General features: G+C 40.6%; 1 protein-coding gene across 8 annotated transcripts in view; it reads right to left on the bottom strand.

Moving 5' to 3' along the window:
* Window positions 1-21,886, bottom strand: part of dnm2a (dynamin 2a) — a 75,417-nt gene that overhangs the window by 39,843 nt on the left and 13,688 nt on the right. For all 8 annotated transcript variants that reach the window (XM_067456819.1, XM_067456856.1, XM_067456832.1 and 5 more), the window contains exons 2-4: window positions 4,983-5,056; window positions 791-940; window positions 346-549 (exon numbers count right to left, since the gene is read on the bottom strand). In XM_067456819.1, coding sequence (XP_067312920.1) covers window positions 346-549; window positions 791-940; window positions 4,983-5,056 — 428 coding nt within the window. The remainder of the gene's footprint in view (window positions 1-345; window positions 550-790; window positions 941-4,982; window positions 5,057-21,886) is intronic.

Raw genomic sequence — 21,886 nt, 5'->3', positions numbered from 1 at the left:
CGCCCTCCACCTATCGACCAATCACGAAGTCAGAAGTGTTTTGGCATCTGGGTTGCCAGCTCTGCTCTAGTGACCACAGCTGCAGCTACAAACACTCCTGCTGATCCTGCAGCTTATCTTGCAACCTCGAGTCTTGGGTGGGGGGTGGAGGGAGGAAGATACACTGCTCTACAGTCATTTGAAAGTGATTGCAGTACCAGTTCAAGTTGATTCACAAGCAGAGCATTTGGGATTCATTAAAAAGAATGATTCGCTCATAAAGTGGAAATCACTATGGTTTCTATGCCACAGGTTAAACTCTTAACTACCTCCTCTCTGTATTTCATCCCTCCCAACATTTCTCACCTTGAGGGTCCACCTCCTTAGCCACCTTGAGGGCATCCGAGTTGGCCAAGTCAGTGTTGGCCGGGGTGACGGCGAGGATCAGGCAGCTCTCCTTAGTGATGAACTGCATAATCATGTCTCGAATCTGGTGCTCGATGTCTACCGGCTGGTCGCCCACTGCAACCTTGGTCATACCAGGCAAATCAATGAGAGTCAGATTCAATACTGTTGAAAAGAGAGAGAGAGAGAGAGAGAGAGAGAGAGAGAGAGAGAGAGAGAGAGAGAGAGAGAGAGAGAGAGAGAGAGAGAGAGAGAGAGAGAGAGAGAGAGAGAGAGAGAGAGAGAGAGAGAGAGAGAGAGAGAGAGAGAGAGAGAGAGAGAGAGGTGACATTTTAACAACGTCTGCCGAGATTACGAGTGTGGACTGAGGAAAGCAGTGGTCTTAGGGAGCCTTGTGTTGTATTACCGTTCGGAGAGTACACCCTGAGGTTGATGGGAATAGGAGAGATGCCCTTATTGGACCCTGTAATCCTGTCGGTTTCTGCTTCAATTTCCTGCCGGACTTCATCAAAGTCCACGAACTTCCTCCCTTTGCAGTGCAAGAACTCAGCATATTCTTCAGACAGAGAGATGGAGAGATAGAGAGTCTGGTTTAGGGTGATAGGGAGATGGACGGACGACATTTCAGCATCAAGGCACGCTAGACATGAAAACCACATAGTGGTATATTTTTCCTTTAAAGCTAAACCCTTTCAATGGCATAAAATGTAAGCACTTGACACCAGGGTTATTATAGGTAACTAAAACTAAAACCATAACCCTCTGGTGCACTCCCGTTTTCCTTCATCGGAAGAGTACGAAACTTGGTAAAGGTTTTGGCACTTGTGTACACACGGCTCCAGAGTGTTAATAAAGCCCTTCTGAAGCAAAGTGATGCATATGTGTAAGAAAATATCCATATTTAACACGTTATAAATTGAAATTAAACCCACCTGGAGCTGTGTGGAGTGCTTTTATAATGGATGGATGCACTTTTTTGGCCTTCAAATGTTGGGCTCCTATTCACTGCCATTATTAAGCTTGGATTAGACAGGACATTTTTAAATATAACGCTGATTGTATTCGTCATATACAGCTAGGATGGCTTGAGGGCGAGGAAATAATGGGGTAGTTTTCATTTTTTGGGTGAACCATTCCCTTTAAAATGTTCTTTTGAATGATTTTTAAACATGTACAATTTCCATGTAAAAGTTTTTACAGGTTACTGCTGTTACTAAAAGTTAATTTTAACTGCATCTCAACTCAAGCTCAGTGCTTTACTATCAAATGCACATTGCCAAGAAATAAACATGTACTATTTTTAGTAACTATGTGTTTTGTACTATGTAACTTTTAGTTACTAAATGTAAATGTTATTAAATTGCCATTATGATTGAAAATCCCCCCAGCTCTACCGAATCAGGAGCTGGTGCCACCAATCTGTAGTGGCGCCGGTGCTACCGCTATCAAATGTTAGTCTGGAGCCCCTGTTGTGTCTACAACAGTGGAAGATTGCAGACGTTTATTAAACATTAACCGAACCAAACAAAATAGTATTAATTCAAAATGGAACTGGGTCTTTATAAGAGCGGCTTCTCGATTCCCAATCATGTGAATCATCCACCGACATTACGCGTTTAGAAGCAGAACACAGCTTTATTATGTTCTCCTTTACGGTCAATTACACTCATTTGGGAGATAATTTGTTCTGTAATGTCTTTCCGTCCGAATTAATTCTCCATCTGCACTTCCATGTCCTCGCTACATTACAGTACCTCACACTGAAAGCAATATGAATGATAATTGCTAGTAAAGTGGCTGAGAGATGTACATTTTAGGAGGGGAATTTTCAGAGGAGAACTGCCTGGTGTATGAAATCGGAATGAAATGCCATTGTTAGTTAAAGATTAAGCGTGTCATTATTGTGCAACTAGCAACATGAACTGCAATAAATAACTGTTCTTTATTGTTTTCAAACTGGAACGCAATAAAGCATGTTTATGCATAATGTGGAATGTCATGGAACTTGTCAAAGTCGGATTGGCAAAGTTTTGGCCATTCATATACAGTACACGATAACTGCGTTTTGGGAACCTGAAAACGGAAACTAATGAAAACGGGTTTCGAAGTTTTTGAAAATGATACCTTTATCGTCTCCTTGCAAACTACTTTGACTACTCCGTGCAAATTTGTGAAATGTCATGCACATTATGTGTTCATGAAAACAACAAACTAGGGACGGCGAGGAAATTTCCCCACCGGGTAATCGGCGTGACAAGTTCAAGTTCAAGATACGACACAATGTAGACAACACTTTTTTAATCGCTAACTCTAAACCGAAAGTAAAATGCGCACGTTCATAACGGAGTGGAGAAAGCGAGTGTTTTCAATGAATTCCTATGGAAGTTGAGCTTCCATGAGAACGAACTGAAAACGCGCCGGTAGGCACGCATCGCGATGGGCAAGTGAGCACCTCAACAACGTCGACAATAAAAATGAAGAGTGAAAAATAAAAAAATGAAGGGCCTGCAATAACACAATTTGACCAGTGTGGGATTACAAATGTAAGAATCCTCTTAAAACTAAGGGAAGTACATTTTATTCAGCCTTTAAAGTAAAGATGGTGACGTCAGATGAATTATTCTGTTAAGCAAGAGTTTTCTGCCAGTTCCTGTTCTCTTTACTGTGAGTCAAATGAGCAAGATTACTGAGAATAACACCTTTTGTCTTTAATGGCTCCTGGAGCCTCTGTCCCTTTTTTGAATCATTATCCTGATTGGATTGGGACTGGTGATACTCTAGTCTGGGGCGGGTTCCTTTACCCGATACTTCGTTTACATGCTTTTGTTTTGGTCGTCACCCATTTGCTTTGTAGTTTATATACATTTTTAGGGGGCAGGGGAGACAATGTATACGGCCTTAGTAGACTTGTTGGACTGCAGCTAGAGACAGCACACGCTCTCAAGAAAGAATCCTCCTGAAGATACATCCAAGTCTTCGCTTCCAACATGTCCAACAGTGACGGAAATATTAACATTAAAAAAAAATACTGTCATGCATGAACTTGATAAGTTAGTTTAAAAAAAGAACTCTAGAGGAAAAAATTTCAAAAACAAAAAAATTTGCATTATATTACATATTGATATTTTCACTAGTGCTGTCAATCAATTAAAACAAATTATTAATCACACCATTTTTCTTAATGCCTGGTTCAGACTACAAGATATTTTTGTCTGTTACGATAGTAAATGTGTCAGATTACGCGATTTTTACTCCTAAAATCTTGTCGTGTCCTGGACTAGAAACATGTCAGACTACACGTTGCTACTCGACCAATCATCGCTTGTTGTCACGATGTGCGTGATGTCATTGACTTTAAGAAACAAGAGCGTAAACAAACGATGTCTGAAGCAGCGTGTTTTGGCTGTTTTATGTTTAGAAAAGCGCAAAAATAGAAAGAAAACCCAACAAAGAACATGTTCTTGGCTTGCTGGAAGAGGACATTATGGGCTGTCAATCCTCCACAGAGAACTTGAGGTAAAAAATGTTCTTTTTATATTAAATATTTAGTTATTAGCCAGTAGTAAAAGCTTGCCACCACAACATATAAAACATATTTTAAGCTTACATTCCAGTAACGTTACTCACCGGGTACCTGAAGGGCTTCCGCTAGCGTTCGCCAGCATTTTTCTTATTTGGTTGTGGTAGTCCGTCGATGACACATCGTACAGGCAGGAGTACTGTTGCCACAACTCCACGAACCTTTCCTCCATTTTACAATTCCACCTAAAGTTAGCCGCTCCCGCTCCATCATCGCTCACGCGTTTCGCCGTGTTTGAAAGCTGTGTACGAAAACTATCTGTGCTCCGGTTGCTCAGCGTCACACGTGACAGAACCCGTCGTGAAGGACCGCAAAAAAAAATTAAACATGCTAGTCTTTCTGTCGTGACGTCATGAACTATCGCAGACGCGGATTCGGTTGTCGTATACTATGACACACTATACGAGATGAAACGTTGATTCTTGCGTCCCGACGTCCGTTATCGTTTACGAATCCCTACGACACCTTACGTCAAACAGATCGTGCCAAATTCGGGCTAATATCGTGTAGTCTGAACCAGGCATAAAGTTTTTTACATTTTTATATTGTAATAGTTTCACAGTTACTCTCCAAATGAATGCAGAATTTATATTTTAAAGATTTGTTGAATTTTTATGAATGAAGGCCAAAATCACTGATAGCTTCAAAATTGAAAGCTATTAATTTTGATGTTTATTAGGCTTAAAAAAAATTACTTAGGCGGTTTGTTTTTTAGCTTGTTTGCTGTACACCCTGTCACATATCAGCCTTTAGACATTGTTCTGCTTTTTGTTATAAGTCAGGAAAAGACAAGGAGGCCGCTTCACACAATGCAAAGTCAATGGAGATGGTTGGTTTGTTAAATAAAATGGATTTCATAGGGTCCATGATGTGTCATTTGATGTGACACTTTTTTTTTTGTCATACTAAATATGGGCACCGTGTATGAAGAAGCATGAAAGCATGTGGTTTCAACGATCCGCATGCATATTACGTACCTGAGAAGGATTTGTTTGGTTGTGCTCATTAACACACTCACCAGCTTTGTTGTTAACTAGCTGCAGAATGAGAGGCCTGCGGGTGACGATGCCTGAGCCTCTGGGAAGGAAATCCCTGTAAAAAAAAACGAGAGAAAGAAAGTGAGTATGGATGGATGAGGGGCAAACACTTCTGAGTCATTCATAGCAAACAAGCTCAATTTTCAGGGGTTGCAAGATTGATCAAATTATTCATGAGTGAGGGCCGAATGTCTAGGAGAAACCTCTTTGCATTCGTATCAGAACACACAGACAAACCAAGACGGTTCCTTGTACCAATGAATATTAAAACACGGTGGCATCTTTTGAAGGCCCACAATTCCTAAGAGGCTGCATTGCTTGTGCAAATGAATGATCACTGCCGTATCTTGCAGCCAAAATCGGGGTTCATTTAATACCACTGAGGCATATAATAAAAGCGCTCTGAGATCAAACTGTGAGCTCAGAGAAGGGCCATTTCAGCCTTTATACCCCAAATATATCCACAGTTCTAATAAGAAGCACAGAGGACAGAACAGGTGAGATTTTATTAGTAATATCAGGGAAAATGAGGAGGTATTCAATCAGTCGACAATCAGAAACGCAAGAAGGATTGAAATACAGAGCCAAATACACACGCATATAGCGTTACTGTGGCGATTACGGCCTCCAGTACTCAATGTTACCTTCAGATGTTTCATGAACAATGTGTTTAAACAAGTTTCAGTTGTTAAATGACATTTCAAAGTGTTTAAATTAATTTTTTGACCTTTTTTATGTCTGGCGTCACAATCAAATAGTATGTATATATTGTAGTTGTACCTGACGTGAAAAGTGCTCCAACATACACTCTACTTGAATTTAGCCATTTTTACCAGTATTTGAGCAAGATCAACAAACCTTTTCTTTCTTCCACAAGGATCAATTGGGCTCTTCTAGAAGATGCATTATCATCTGTACTGTTATTACCTGGTCAATTCATAATAAAAGAGCCATGTTTGCAGTTGTGCAATCCTGACATTTGAGAATATTGCTGGACAAAAGCTGGACCACTGACATTTATAAAATACATATACATATATATATATATATATATATATATATATATATATATATATATATATATATATATATATATATATATATATATATATATATATATATATATATATATGTATATATATATATATATATATATATATATATATATATATATATATATATATATATATATATATATTAGGGGTGTAACGGTTCACAAAATTCACGGTTCGGTTCGATACGATACACTGGTGTCACGGTTCGGTTCGGTACGGTTCGGTATGTTTTAGATACAGCAAAAAGAAAAAATTGGCAGAAATTACCTTTTTTAATTATTTTTTTATTAAAACTAACAAAGTATGATTTTTTTTTGTATGATTTTACCCATCTTCTATGTAGTTACAGGAATAAGACATTAGCTCTTTACATTAGCGTGTGCGGTGCGTGTTGCAGGAGCCCCACACCCTGTAGTGCTTTACATAAGCTGCGTTTGCAGTCCGCAACTGATCCGCTGTTGCTTATCACAAACACAGCATTTATTCATTATTTTTTATTTAAAATCCAAAAGTTTTTACTGAACATGCCTCGTCAGAATTCCAATTCTCTTTGTTTACTCTTTAATAGAAGTAAGGTTACGTAGCCTACTAACAACATTTTATTAAATTCATTTATTCATATTTATATACTTTAGATTTAGCTCACACAAGTGGCAAAACATTTAAACATAGTTTATAGCCTTAAATCACAAACATTTTAAATTAGAAACTTACAATAGTCTATTCAAAAACAGCCGACTCTCGACTTTTCTTTCGTTTTTACACCCTTTTAAAAGAAATCCTGCAGGTCAAAAGAACTTTGCTTTTCACCTCCAAGAGTGCTATCCATTATGGCACTTTTTTTTACCTAAATGCCAGGTAAGGTGTCGTTTTGTTGCTTTACTTGAGAGAAAAAAAAAGCCATGTGTTGACTTTGAAACAAGAGTATATTTTAAATGATTTGCATCTGTGGTGAAATTACTAGATTTTCGCGTCAGTACATGTTTATTTTAATGCGAACAATGTTCTACCACTTTAATGCAGCAGCGCAGCGCAGCGCAGCGCAGCAAAAAATAGACTCGGTACGCAAACGATCCGTGCACTGCTGCAGACGCAACGCTCCTGGAACGGACTGACGGACAGCACCCGCGTGCAGTTTGAAAGCTGTGATCCGTTAACATGGGTACGGGAAAAAATACGCACCGCACACGCACTGCAGACGGAGTATGTGTGAAACGGGCGTTAGGGCTCATATCCGCGGCTATAAATGGACCACTCGCCGCGGTGATGTCTTTTGCCATTTGAATAAGTTGGAAATGTCTGTCTAAATGCTGCGGGGATAGTTTGTGGGATAGTTTGTGGCTGTTTCTCCTTTTTATCGTCTTGTTGTCGGCGTAAAGACAACAAGATCGTCTTGTTGTCGGCTTTGATTGACATGACATGAATTATTCCCGCTGCTGTACCATCAGCAAATGCGACATACCGTTGTTTTTTAATCCATCAATCTTGCCAACACCATCATAGCTTACCAAGAATCCAAAGTTCACCAAACACCAGATCTGTTGGTTATTGGAGGATCTTCTATTTCTGGTTTGTTAAACCCAATAGCCATTTTGCCACGAGCATTCAGCGCGTAGCCTACTGAGTAAAGCCTAGTTCACACTGCACGATTTTCAAACTCGTCGGGTCACTGCTCTATTCACACTGCATGACTATCTGGGCTATCATTCAGTCACTGCTGTGTTCACACTGCACGATGGTTTGACGACAGAGGAGTTCACACTGCATGACTGAACAAGAGGAAGAATCGCCGACAACTCTCTCGCTCTCCGGTGTGCAAACTACGTTTCCCAAACACACGTGCGATGTGACAAGTAAACAACGCGAGATCACACGTGCGTCAGACCGGAGTTCTCGCGCGAGACTTGGAATTGTTATTAAAAATGATAAACTGCACAAAGTTTGCTTCAAATTGTATTTGCGCTGATTTGTGGAGAAAAAGAAAAAAGATTATGGCGGAAGAAATTGTTGGAGAGACAGAGGGAGCCAGGATTTTGTTCTGCAAAGACAGTTTGAGGTAAATAAATAATTATTTAATGTGCTGCTGCTGTGGCTGGATGTGCAAATGTTTGGCCTTTGTTTCTGTTTGATAGAATTGTAAATATATCTATTAAAATACTGAAATTCTGCTCTATAACTCCTCCCTGAACCTCCTGCTGCCCTGTATCTCACTCTCTCATTGGCTGTCGGTGTAATTTTCAGTCAGAACTCATTTCACACAGCAGGAGTTTCAATCGCCGACAGGTCCAGATATTAAGCATGCCAAATATCTCACAGGCGTCGGCGACTCGTCGGCGATTCTCTCTGATCGCGTCTTTGATTATTCATACTGCGTGATTGTCACTCGCGTGCACGAGCACCGATTTGCCTGTGATCTCGGGCATTTGTCGGCGATTTCACAAAACCTGTCGGCGACTCAAAATCGGGGCAAAAATCGGGCAGTGTGAACTAGGCTTAAGCGAGCACCTGACTGAGCAGCCTAAAACATATTTGGTGTTTTTTTTTTTTTTTTCACTTCGGCGGTGTCAGGGGCATTGCCTGTTATGTCGTTTTGGTTATTGGGCTACCTTGTTGAACGCATATAATTATATTTCACACACTTTTTTATTTTCCAAATCTAATTAATTACTCCAAGAACCATTCGGTACATAATGCGTACCGCGTACCGAACCGAAAGCCTCGTACCGAACGGTTCAATACGAATACGCGTATCGTTACACCCCTAATATATATATATAGTTTCAATCATAAAAAGTCATAGCATTTAATTTTAATTTAAAGGTGCCCTAGAATGAAAAATTGAATTAACCTTGGCATAGTGAAATAATAAGAGTTCAGTACATGGACATCACATACTGTGAGTCTCAAACACCATTGCCTCCTACTTCATATGTAAATCTCGTAAATCAAAAACACCACGGAAAAAAAAGTGCTTCTCAACATAAACCCAACTGTGACGCAAGCGTTGGGGATCATTTATATGCACGCCCACAACATTTGCATCTGTCCAAACATGTCCATTGTAAGGCGGAAATGACGAAGCCGAATGGACACATGTCATGTTCCAGGCTGTGCAGTGAGGACTTTTTTACCCTTCCCACAGATAAAAAAAATGTCAACAGTCATGGTTGATGTTTATTATAATCGGATACCACAACAATTTAATTCAAGATCGTTCGTTTGTTCGGCCCATTTCAATCAAGCTTCGCTCAGTGTCTTAAACTGAAGAAAGGGGCAATTACAACTGTATTCCTGCAAGCAGTAAGTAGCGATTTATCCACTTATTGACTGTTTAAACAATTTCTGATTAAATTGAAAGTTTCTTAGAGAAACCGCATTGTCTAGATCAGGGCTATTCAAATCTTACCCTGGAGGGCCAATGCGGTGCAGTTTAGCTCCAACCCTAATCAAACACACCTGAACGTGCTAATCAATAGCTGTGTCTCATTTCAGAAGGCTGCGTCCTCTGGAGGTCGCATTTGAAGGGTGCATACGTCATAAGGCCGTCTCATTTCTAAAAAGTGAGTAGGACACTCCAAACGCGACCTTCGAATGCGTCCTTCTTTCACGGGAATTCGGAGTGTGCTGAGGTGCAGCCTTCCCGTCTGGAGATAACCCACAATTCTTTGCGTCTCCGTTAACAACCGTCATATTTTAAAAATATATTATATGAAAAAACGGCACCACCGCCAGATATACATGCGAGCGTAGGTGTGGTGTTTAAATTAAGTAGTTCAAGCTTTTTTTGTTGTTTTTTAAGCTCTAGTACCTCAAACAGATAGTTGTGGTTAACAGGATTACAACTGTTTAGTGCATTTTAAACGTTAAACAGTACATTGCTGTCAAGACAAGAAACATTTCATGGTCATTTTCAAGTTATAAATAATTTTCATTCATATAACTTGCCTAATAGCGCAACGAGGCTGAGCTTGTTGGCATAGCAACGTAAGTAATACTTCCTGCCTGTGTGTCCTACGAAGGACGTCTCATTTAATTCTGATTGAGGACACTCCGTATACTGTATCCTACACAGGACGTGTCCTCCGGAGGACGCAGCCTTTCGAAATTTAACGAAATGAGACACAGCTAATGTCTTCAGGATCATTAGAAAATCACAGGTGGATGTGTTTGATTAGGGTTGGAGCTAAACTCTGCACCGCATTGGCCCTCCAGGGTAAGATTTGAATAACCCTGGTCTAGATGATGCAAGATGCTAGTACAGTAACAATAGGAAACACCAAGTACCATACAAAATTAAATTGTGTGTCTAATGACAAAGGTTAATATTATTTGTATTAGAAAATACAACCATAGATACGTTGCTTACAGATAATTCAAGCGATCCTTCTAGCAAACGTCACCTTTTTCACCATATAAGTTAAAACGATAGTCATTTGACAAGGCTATTCATTTTGTAAAAATATATATTTATATTTTTGAGAACTTAAGTATGATGTTTTTGCATGCTCGTATTTCAGAGTACACCACAGTCACTGCGTAGCCTACATTGTGACTAACGTTATATAAACATGCAATAACGTTGACGAAAAAAGACGAGCCATCACTGGTATTGGTTTGGGAAAGAAAATCGTTTGTGTGGTTGCCAGATTTAAGTAATTTAAATCCCCCAAACAGAGCTTTTCTGTGAAAAGAACATGTACGCTATCTGGTGTTTTAACTAAACATGTCCAATCTGGCAACCATATGCATGCAAGCTCTCTCTCTCGAGCGCGCGAACAAGTAAGCTGCATTTAAGAGATCTCCATTTGAGATGTTCTGCTTAAAGTGTCATTCAGTCGGTCTGTGTTCTGTCAGGACGGCCAGGACTCACGAGCCGCTTTACTGAACTGCTGTGAGCTGCTGAAATAAGCCAATCAGAGCAGAGCTTAACATTAATATTAATGACTCTTCCAAATAAGGCAAAAACAGAGCATTACATCCTAGGGACAATTTATAGGGTTTTAAATGGACCTGTAAAACTGTATCTGGACAAATTTTGCCCTTAAATAAGCCACATACCCTCTATGTAGATATCAGAGAACAATTTAAAGCTGCAGTCCGTAGTTTTTCCTCATTGTCGCCATCTCTGTTTGAAAACTGCAAATGCAGTTATTCGCCAAATTATCAACTCTACGTGAGGTGTGCCCCGGTCGGCACAGCGCGGAGGAATCAATGTTTAGAGGAGAACGTGCAGCTGTCAGGAGAAGCGCTGTCAGTCACCGCGCCGGTGTGGAAACTGTCATTCACAATCACAGACTTAACTGTTTGAAAGTATGACCGACATAAGAATGTCATCTGAACATGTAGCTCATCCTCTTTTGTTCTGACCAACTAAGGAGAAAAAAGCATTTCAATACATCGCGATGATCGTTTATCATATCACGTCAAACTGCAAATGATACTTTTTCAAACTGTTAATGTTATCAGGATTGCGTGACTACATTTAATGTGTATTAGGGCTACCTGTAGTACAGTTTCCATTTCTGTGCAGTCTAATTTCTAATCGCCATATGACAACACATTAATGTGGAGTAGAGGTGAAGCTCCCTCTCATAGCAAGCACAAAATAACTGATGTTACCATAATGAACACAGCAAAACGAGAAATGCACAACAAAGGAAAACTCCTTAACTGCATGAATTAGCGAACAGGTGTGCTACGGTTACATAGCCTAATTCAACCATTGAAATGTCTTACCTGTCCAGCAGAAAAAAAACCTTCAAAACACGGAGTTCACGTCACCTTTAACTATCCTTGTTTTCGCATCGCCCAGGTGAAGTCTCTTTTTTTTTCACTCCGAAGTCCAAAGACTTTTGCATTTTACAACGGATGAATCTCCAGTTGTCACTGGTGACTGTCGTTTGAACCTTTTTGGATCCGCCATCAAATTGATAAGTTTATATCAAGTGGTGTGAGAAAAGGCTATCTCCACTTTCAACATCCTCCCATGCGATAGCCAGCTAACCGGGACTCCTTCTTTATGTGTACAGATGTGACGTAATGACGCAAACATATGCTTGAATTTCCCGGGGAAATCCACCATTACCACTGGAATTAAAAATATTATTACAAGATTACCGCTGTAAATCGAGCTACGGTAAGCAGATCGTTTTGAACACTAGCTGGTTATATAATTGCTCAAAATGTATTTTGGATAATTTTTAACCCAAAAAAGTTATGGACTGCAGCTTTAACATATTGTTCAAATCATTCTAGGGCACCTTTAAATAGATAAAAAAAGATAGATTCAAAAGATAAAACTATACGGAGAAGATGTAGTTTACAGTACACTATGAGCATTTGCGTTAATTTAATTGCGTCCGGTATGTGTTATGCCTTTGGGACAGTGTAAAAACACATGATGAAATGCCAATGCTGCATCTTTTCCACATGGGAAGCTTTGATGGCATCCCACATGCTGTGGGTGTGTTGCAAGTGTGTCTGCAGGTTCGAGAGTCGTCCAATCACAGCCTGCCTTAATGAGTAAGCCTGTCTCTCCAGGAGTTCCTGCTCTACATCTGGTCCTGATCAAAGCCAGTGCAGTCAGCTGTGAATCCAGCCGTTATTTCCCCCGAATCACCGGCCCACCTAATGCACAATGCAGCAGAGCCCGAGGGGAAAGACAAACCATGCTTCAAAAACACACACAGACATTCATACACAAAGAGAAGATGAGACAAAACAGGGCTTGACAATGAGGACTGCCCAATGGCTCGGGGTTAGCGAGAAAGATGATAATTTCCAAATGTTTAAAGGGGTGGTTGCATGCAATTTCACTTTTTTATCTTTAGTTGGTGTGTAATGTTGCTTCTTGAGCATAAACAGTATCTGCAAAGTCACAGCGCTGAAAGTTCAATGCAAACGGAGATATTGACTTTTAAACTTACGGCAGTTTATTGCCTACAAAAGCGGCCGGCTTGGACTACAACGAGCTTCTTCCTGGGTTGGTGACATCATAAACCCTCGCTAGTCTCCGCAGATGTGACTTCTGCCCGTAACGGTAAGGGGCATGGCGTTTCTGGAAACCTGTGCTTGGCACTTCAGCCAATAAAAATACAGGAAACTACATTTAGCCATCTAACCAATCTAACCAATCAAAGACCATTGCGTTTTTCAGAGGGATGGGCTTCATAGAAGCAGGAAGCAGATGAGCGGTTCAGAGGACAGTGGAGACAGCGGTGTGGAATAAAGGGAAAATATAAGAAAAATATGGTGTTTAAAAAAAGAAGTATTAAGACATGTTATACTGCGCCCCATAAACACAACCAAGCCTAGAAAAAAAAACATGGAACCACTCCTTTAAGTCTTGCCAGTCTAAAGGTGAAGTATGCAGTTTCTGTGACACTAGTGGCAGTGGCACCTAGCAGAATTACAAAACTAAGGCATATTTTTAATTGATAATTGCTAATGAGCCTAGAAATAACCTTCAATACACTCGCGGGAGCGCTGACAGGCAGTCTGACATCGGAGTTTACATCTCTGTTATTAACTCTTTTTAGTGCAATCGGGTATATTATACTTTTATTTGGTCATCATGCAAGGTTGTGAGAAAGATTCGCCTTTGCTTTCACGATCGGGGAACTGGAAGAATTGTCAGCTGAAAAATAAAATCTGTTTTATGCGTCTGTGGGGTACAATCTGAAAGAGGCTCGTGCCAATAACATGAAAGCTGATTGGCTGCAATACAAGATGCATACTGGTCTAATTTGTAGTTGTAATACAGCGAACAATAGTTGGACTAGTGAAAGAAAGAACTACAACACCACGGGATAAACGCGCGCTGCGGGAGGCGAGAGCATTTCAACGAGATAGCGTTACATGGACGTAGGAAAATTAAGACCTGTTTAACATTTTTTTAAGAACTTGAACGCAATGCTTCAGCGAATTTAAGACTTTTTAGGCCTTACATGTGTTTTTATGTTTTTATGACCTTGTATGAAAAATCCGAAGGTTTTTATGACTTTTTATGGCTTTACATTCTTATTGTTAAATGTATTACTTTTTATGACTTTTTATGACACAGCCTGTCATAAAAAAGGCCTTCTCACCGGCCTTCCCAAAAAGACCATTAGACAGCTGCAGCTCATACAGAACGCTGCTGCCAGGATTCTGAGCAGAACCAGAAAATATGACCATATCACACCAGTCCTCAGGTCTTTACACTGGCTTCCAGTTACATCTAGGATCGATTTTAAAGGTCCCGTTCTTCGTGATTCCATCTTTCAAACTTTAGTTAGTGTGTAATGTTGCTGTTAGAGCATAAATAATACCTGTAAAATTATAAAGCTCAAAGTTCAATGCCAAGCGAGATATTTTATTTAACAGAAGTTCCCTTTCAAAGCCTTCAGCGAGCGGCCGGTTTGGACTACACCCCTGCACTTCCTTCAGGAATGACGTCACTAGAACCGTTTGTTGACTAACCCTCCGCCCGCAAGAACACGCAAAATAGGGGGAGTGGTCTCGTTGCTCTCCCACGTGGAGAAGAGCGCGCATTCAGGGCTTGCATCTCCCCGTTATGGTAAGAGGCGGGACCTTTCTGGGCAAAGTGCGCTGAGCTGCTGTCTAGGCTTGGGCGGTATCCAAATTTTGATACCGTCAAACCTCCTCCCTATTTTACCTCGGTATACGGTATTACCGTGAATAATTAAAACATTATGATGTAAGGCTCAGACAGCGTCAACAAACTGTTGGCTTGGCTTATATATATATATGCCTATATTTTTATTTTATTTTTTACATTTGAGCCCCTGCCCCTGAGAAACTCTCTGCACGTTTTATGCTTACCGTTATGAGACAATTGTCAGACAATTGACATTTTTTTTTGTGAGTCCCATGTCCACTTGATTTTTGTGGAGTTCATGCTTATTGCTTACATTGCCAGCTGTGTGACAAAAGGCTTCGGCAATATTACAGCATAGTCCGAGGGTGCGCTCGGTTTTTCATCCACGCAGCAGTGAGTGGATGGTGGTTTCGGATATGCGCCCTTAGGTTCAAGGTATTTCCATCTCTCGCGGTCATCTTTTTGTTGCACAATTTGCAAATTGCCTCGTCTGTATTTACCGTCAAAACACAAAATACTTCCAAACTGCAGAAGTTGTGTTCTTTTTCGAGACCGAATAACTCAGCGCCCGACTCGCCGTCTTTTCCCCTCCCTCTCTCTCTCTCTCTCTCTCTCTCTCTCTCTCATCTACGCTGTCACAACAACGCATACACATATTTAGGCATTTAATAAATAAATAGTATTTAATATGTAAATAGTTTAATTAGTTCAACTTATTAAATATTTAATAATTAATTGTTGATCAGCAATATGTAAGTTGATCTGTTTTTTTTTTTGACGGTTTGACGGTATTGAAACTGATACCGTTGCTATTTTTAGATCCCGCGGTATACCATTTTACCGTATTACCGCCCAAGCCTACTGCTGTCCAATCACAACACGTGAAGCGCTGGCCCAATCAGAACTCGTTACGTGTTTCTGAAGGAGGGACTTCATAGAACAAGGAAATCATCAGGCCGTTTTTAGGACAGAGGAAACAGCGCTGTACAGATAAGTCAATTGTGTGAAAAATACTGTGTTTTTTTACACGCAAAACATATATATATATATATATATATATATATATATATATATATATATATATATATATATATATATATATATATATATATATATATATATATGTTATATTGCACACTGTAAACATAATCAAAGCTTCGAAAACACGCGAAGAACGGGACCTTTAAAGTACTATTACTTGTTTATAAATCTCTCAATGAGCTAGGACATAGGCATTGCAGATACGCTGATTGTAAATGGACTGCATTTATATAGCGCTTTTATCCAAAGCGCTTTACATTTTTGCCTCACATTCACCCATTCATACATCGACGGCGATGTCAGCCATGTAAGGCGCCATCCAGCTCGTCAGGAGCAGCTGGGGTTAGGTGTCTTGCTCATGGACACTTCGACACTTGGTCAGGTGGAACCGGGGATTGAACCACCAACCTTTCGGTTTGTAGACAACCTACATGAACCACTGAGCCACTGCCGCCCCAGTTAGAAGTGTGCTTCGCTTCTTTCTGCCAGTGGTAGCAGACAGTGTAAAGAAGCGTACTCAAGAACGGGGAGGCCCTGCGGGGCAAAGGTAACGTCCCCTACAGGAGCCCTGACTTGTAAGGTCCAGGAGATATTGTGAACCTGCTCCACCTTTCCATCCCAGATAGGAGTACTTGACTTTAGAATCAGGCAGATAGGAATACATCTGGAATCTGTTATGTGAGTGAGAATATTATGCATTTGTTATCCCTATTTTATTTCATTTCTATGTAAAGCATTTTGAATTGCCATTGTGTATCAAATGTGCTATATAAATAAACTTGCCTTGCCTTGCCTTGCCTAAGCCCTGAAAAAGTGAGCTAGAGCTTTTTAAGTGTGGCCTATGATGAAGAAAGCCCGTCTGGCTGCATGAAGCACGTGACTATATGACAACGGCCAAAGCCCGGAGGGGGAGAGGGGCGAACGAAAACAGGCCACAGAGAGCCGTGTGCTAGCATAACCCTGCATGCATGGCTCTCGACACCCACTCTGCCAGCAAAGCCAAACACCTACACCCACCCACACACTCATTTCAATGGAAAAAAGATGGCCGGGAAAGGCGCACATGCGCAGCGGACCGAGGCGCTTCGCAAATAAGAACAAATACCCACGCGGTGGGTAATGAGCGCTTCGGAAGACTCATTGCTTCGTTTCTCGCTTATATCCAGAGCAAACAGGCAGGTGGGCTGCTGTCCATTATTCATGGGCTTTAAATGATAGAGGAGGCTGAGCAGATTGTGTATCATTTCATCCATTATGCATGCACAACCGCAGAGCGCCGCAGAGAGAGTGGAAAGAGACCGGGGAGAGGCAGACAGGACCCGTCTCACTTCAGCTATACGCCCAGCGTGAGTCTCCGTCCACCAGCGGGATAATCGCCTGCTCTCATTATACAAAACATGAGCGCGCAGAACACAGCGCACCTCAGAAGAGTTCACTCATTATAGAGGATGGATCATGGAAAACTGCATTTTCCTTGTTTGTTTGACATACGGGCCCGTCAAGAATGAGTTGCATTCAGCCCACAATCAAAAAAAGAAAAGAGAAATAATGAAGACTATTTTGGAGCTATTAAGCTTTTTTAGATTGTGACATATAAAGGTACGAAATGTCACTGCCCCATGACGGATATCGCTGAAATACATTTGCTGAGTAACACATCTGTCTCTGTGACAGCACGATAGAGAAATAAAGAGTTAGCCCTCACTCTTTTTTAGCCAATCAGAAAACTGTCTATAAATGTGTCGGTGTGTGGTGGCGGTGCTTTACAGGAGATGAGAGGGGTTTTTTTGAGAGTGTTTTAACAGTGTTAGTCTATAGTGGTGTCGTCACTGGAATTTACAAATTCGATACGATCCCTTAAAATATTGATATCCGATACCATTGGGAAAACGGCCATATTCTGCCATACGGATAATTAATTGTGATGGCTAGACGACCAGTTAAGAGCATCTCCAAAACTGCAGCTCTTGAGGGGTGTTCCCGGTCTGCAGTGGTCAGTCTCTATCAAAAGTGCTCCAAGGAACAGTGGTGAACCGGGTGACAGGGTCAGGGCTCACTGGTGCACGTGGGGAGCAAAGGCTGATCTGTGTGGTCTGATCAAACAAACAAGCTACAGTAGCTCAAGTTGCTCAAGAAATTAATGCTGGTTTCTTATAGAAAGGTGTCAGGTATCGCAGTTTGTTGCATTTAAGGCTGCACAGCAGGCCAGTCAGGTTTACCCCTGTTTCAGCAGGATAATTCGCCCTGCCACAAAGGAAAATGGTTCAGGAATGGTTTGAGGAGCACAACAATGACTCTGAGGTGTTGACTTGGCTTCCAAACTCCCCAGATCTCGATCCAATCGAGGATCTGTGGGATGTCCTCGCAACTTACAGGACTTAAAGGATCTGCTGCTAACATCTTGGTGCCAGATACCACAGCACACCTTCAGGGGTCTAGTGGAGTGCCGGGTCAGGGCTGTTTTGGCAGCAAAAGGGGGACAAACACAATATTAGGAAGGTGGTCGTAATGTTACGACTGATCAGTTTATTATCATCAATGAGGAAAACTGTTTTTGTTTAGTTTTTTTTGTGAAAAGTGTGATTTATTTCTCAGGAATATTGGATGAATAAAAAAGAACAGCATGTATGTGTGTAGACTTATGTATGGGTATATGATATAAAACTGCTCATTGGGAAACTAGGCATGACGTTTTTTTTCCAAAATACAGGCCGGTGAATTAAATGGGAGAAAGTCAAACATCTCTGACGGCTTTAGAAAAAGAACAGATGATGAAAAGAAGATAAAACTTTATTGCATAATATTGTAAGTAAATATTGTTTAGCACAACCATCTGTATTAACTATAACTAGTTTGGCCAATATGTTCTAGACTCAGGTGAAATAATCAGCACACTTAATAATATATAGTTATATTTTTCATGTTGGCCGATACGCTATATGCTGGAGCTCTGCCCATGAGGCTGGCTCTGATTATACTACATTTCTATTAGAACATATTTTTGATAGAAACCATAGTTAACCTGACCTAACTATGGTAATGAGGAGCCGAGCCATTCATAGCTATTTATGGTTATGATCTTGGAACCAAGTTAAATATTCATAAGAGCGAGCGCACAGTGGAATCAGGGGCTTTGAGCTGGACCTCCATGAATTATGGACCTAACTATCAGTTTCCTTCTGTGTATCCTCTCTGATTGGAGGGAACAAATCTGGCCTTGTTTGCCTTTATATATTCCAAGAGATGACTTAGATCATTAAAAGCCGGACGAAAGGAAAGCTAAGCTGGAAACGCATTATGTGACCTGCAGTCAGAATATTTTAATGACCTTTATTCATAAGCCGAGTTAGTTCCACTTCCCATTAGTCAAATCCAGGGACAATGATGATACTATTCGAAATCTAAATGTTTTCCTTTATAATTGTCTCTGCTTAAATTTCGCCAATGTTTTCATCGTAAAGCTGCCTATGCTGTAAGTGTATCTATTTAGCAACTGTAAGTGTAATTATTTACTTTTTTATTTTTATTATTATTATTAATTAACACTGTTTCTAATTTGGTCTACAATCTCACCTTGTCCATAATGTCACACAGGGCAAAAATCTGTTTTGACCTCCCTTGAATTTACCTAAAAGATGTGTGTGTGTGTGTGTGTGTGTGTGTGTGTGTGTGTGTGTGTGTGTGTGTGTGTGTGTGTGTGTGTGTGTGTGTGTGTGTGTGTGTGTGTGTGTGTGTGTACGTATAATGACATGGGTATTATGGAATGTCCCCAGATTTCACAAAAATAAACGTGTGTGTGTGTGCGTGTGCGCGTGTGTGTTTTGGTCCTGTCCTGTGATTGTACTATTTATCTGGAACAATGAAAATACTACAATAAATATAATAATAGTTTAAAAAAAGTCACGATTTTGATTCAAACATCCATCAGCATTTATAGTTCAGATATAAACACTGATGTCTATGGTAGAGATCAAAATAGAGCAAATCTTCTTTTGAAAATAACTTGACGCAGCAAACTACAATTGTATTGATTGCATTGTTCCGCCAGTAGGTGGTGACAAGGGGCTTTTAAAAAAGTATTTGTCATTGGCTCATTCACTCAAAAGATTCGTACCAAAACAACAACTGATTCTTCCATTAATGAAACAAGTGAAGTCTTTATGAGAATGTTTGTTTAATTATCACTTTAATTATAATAAGCAACTGGCTAATAGCGAGAATTGAATTGTGTTGTGTTGTGTTGAATTAAATTGTGAGAAAATTTTATTTTAACCAATGAGCTGGGAGTCTGATTTAACGTCTGAGGGAGTCGCCTGTCAATGGCGTCATATCTGCATTACTCTCGGTTTCTGGTTTTATTCTGCAGAAGCGCTTTTCTCTTAGCAGTGTGAACAAGTGTCACAGCAGCCGCTGAGCGAACGCACAGAGTAACGTCATAACATCATTTTAAACACACTTAAAGCCGCACTTGGCTACTTTTGCTCTCGGGGTCCCCCTACAGTTTGGAAAAAATAATGTCCTCAACTACTGTCGTAAACTCAGTCATCCTACAACAGGGGATGCCATCGCGCGCGCATTTGTTGACATGACAACCCTGATAGCCCTGAACTAGTGATGCGCGGGTCGTCTCATAACCCGCGGACCCCGTATGTCTATTTAATTGTCGTGGGTGCGGGGCGGGTTTTAAAAATATATACAGTGGTGCGGTGCGGGCCAAATAACTTCATAAAAGCGTCCCGCGGGTCGGTGCAGCACTTACAGTTCCCCTGAACACTGCAAGAGGAGTTCACATGCAGGTGTTCTTCTGGCGTCGCGTGTGAAATGTCTTCATCCCAGGTAACGTTACAGTCAGTGGCATATGCTTCAGCATGTCATATGAATATAATTTCATGGGTTTTATTTTTTTCAAACGCCAAATAATCACGATGCTCACGTTTACAAGCCAGCGTCATTATAGTAGTCTATTGGTTACCGTTTTACAGAATCGATATGATACTTCAGTTCAATGTTTGAGTGGTAGGTAATCACCGTAACAAGCAGGACAGCATCGGTCGGGCACGCCTCCTTCAGCTCACGCCGACGAGCAAACGCTGGTCACATGTTGATCCTCGTCCTGCCTTTAATCCCATCACTTTTTCGTTTCCTCTTATTGCTTTCCTCCAACAAAACCTTTTCTTTCTTATTTGTCTGTGCTGCTTCGGACATGACTATATTATCCGACGAACAAAGTTGGGCTCGCACGTCCGAATTTAGGGAAGTGTGGGTGTTGGTGGAAGTGACGTATATGCCGTAAAGCAGTCGAATTTTGTAGTTCTTTTTGTTCTCGGGTTACTACCCGAAACCCGAAGTTTAAAAGTAGGATTAAAAACGATACAGACCCCATCAGACTATGGCAGACGTGTCATTCAACCTATTGTAAGTCGATTTATCATCACAAGAGTCTTAAAAAATAAATTATGAAGGTTGAAAAGTTACCTAGTGCTGATTTAAATGTGTCTAATATGATAAACAGAGCTGCGTTACCTCATACTCATGACACCGGAAAAGCGGAAATGGCGCCGGCGACTGTGTCCCGTCATAATAAAAGTCCCGCTGCTCGCGAGGTGTGTGTTTGTGTATCAATCGCTCCAATGGCCTTGCTCAGCTCCTCAACATTCGGTCCTGCTCTGCTTCACACTACAGTAACATTAATAATCACATCCATCAACATGACTTCTGCCATGAGTCTTTTACCAATTTTTTCCAAAGGCTGTGAGGTGCAGGCCGCATGTCCCAAGATTCTGAGCTCAAACTTGGCATCATCAAACTACGCCTTTGTTTTGAATAGGCGCCCTCTAGCGGACGGAAAAGTTACATAGTGCGTCTTTAATTGGATACAAATTCCACATCCTAACCAATATTGTCCTCAAACAATGAAAATAAATATAGTGAATGTATCTAAGCAAGCTATACATTATGTGCAAAAACACATTCAATCTGAATACAATTATGGAAAAAATAAGATATTTTGAAGCATGTTGATGCCCCTCCTCCCCCTTCATCAAGTTTCTGGATTACACCAGTACACAGAGATCAGCTAATCAAAAAAAAAAAAATAATAATAATTTACAAATGCAAGTCTTAAAGGTACAGTACCAAAAAAGGCTGTTTAATTCTAACCAACAATGAGAAGGTGTTTGGACATGATCCC

This window comes from Pseudorasbora parva, chromosome 2, assembly GCF_024679245.1.
Source record: "Pseudorasbora parva isolate DD20220531a chromosome 2, ASM2467924v1, whole genome shotgun sequence".
NCBI lineage: Eukaryota > Metazoa > Chordata > Actinopteri > Cypriniformes > Gobionidae > Pseudorasbora > Pseudorasbora parva.
This window is presented reverse-complemented; position numbering and strand designations above follow the sequence as displayed.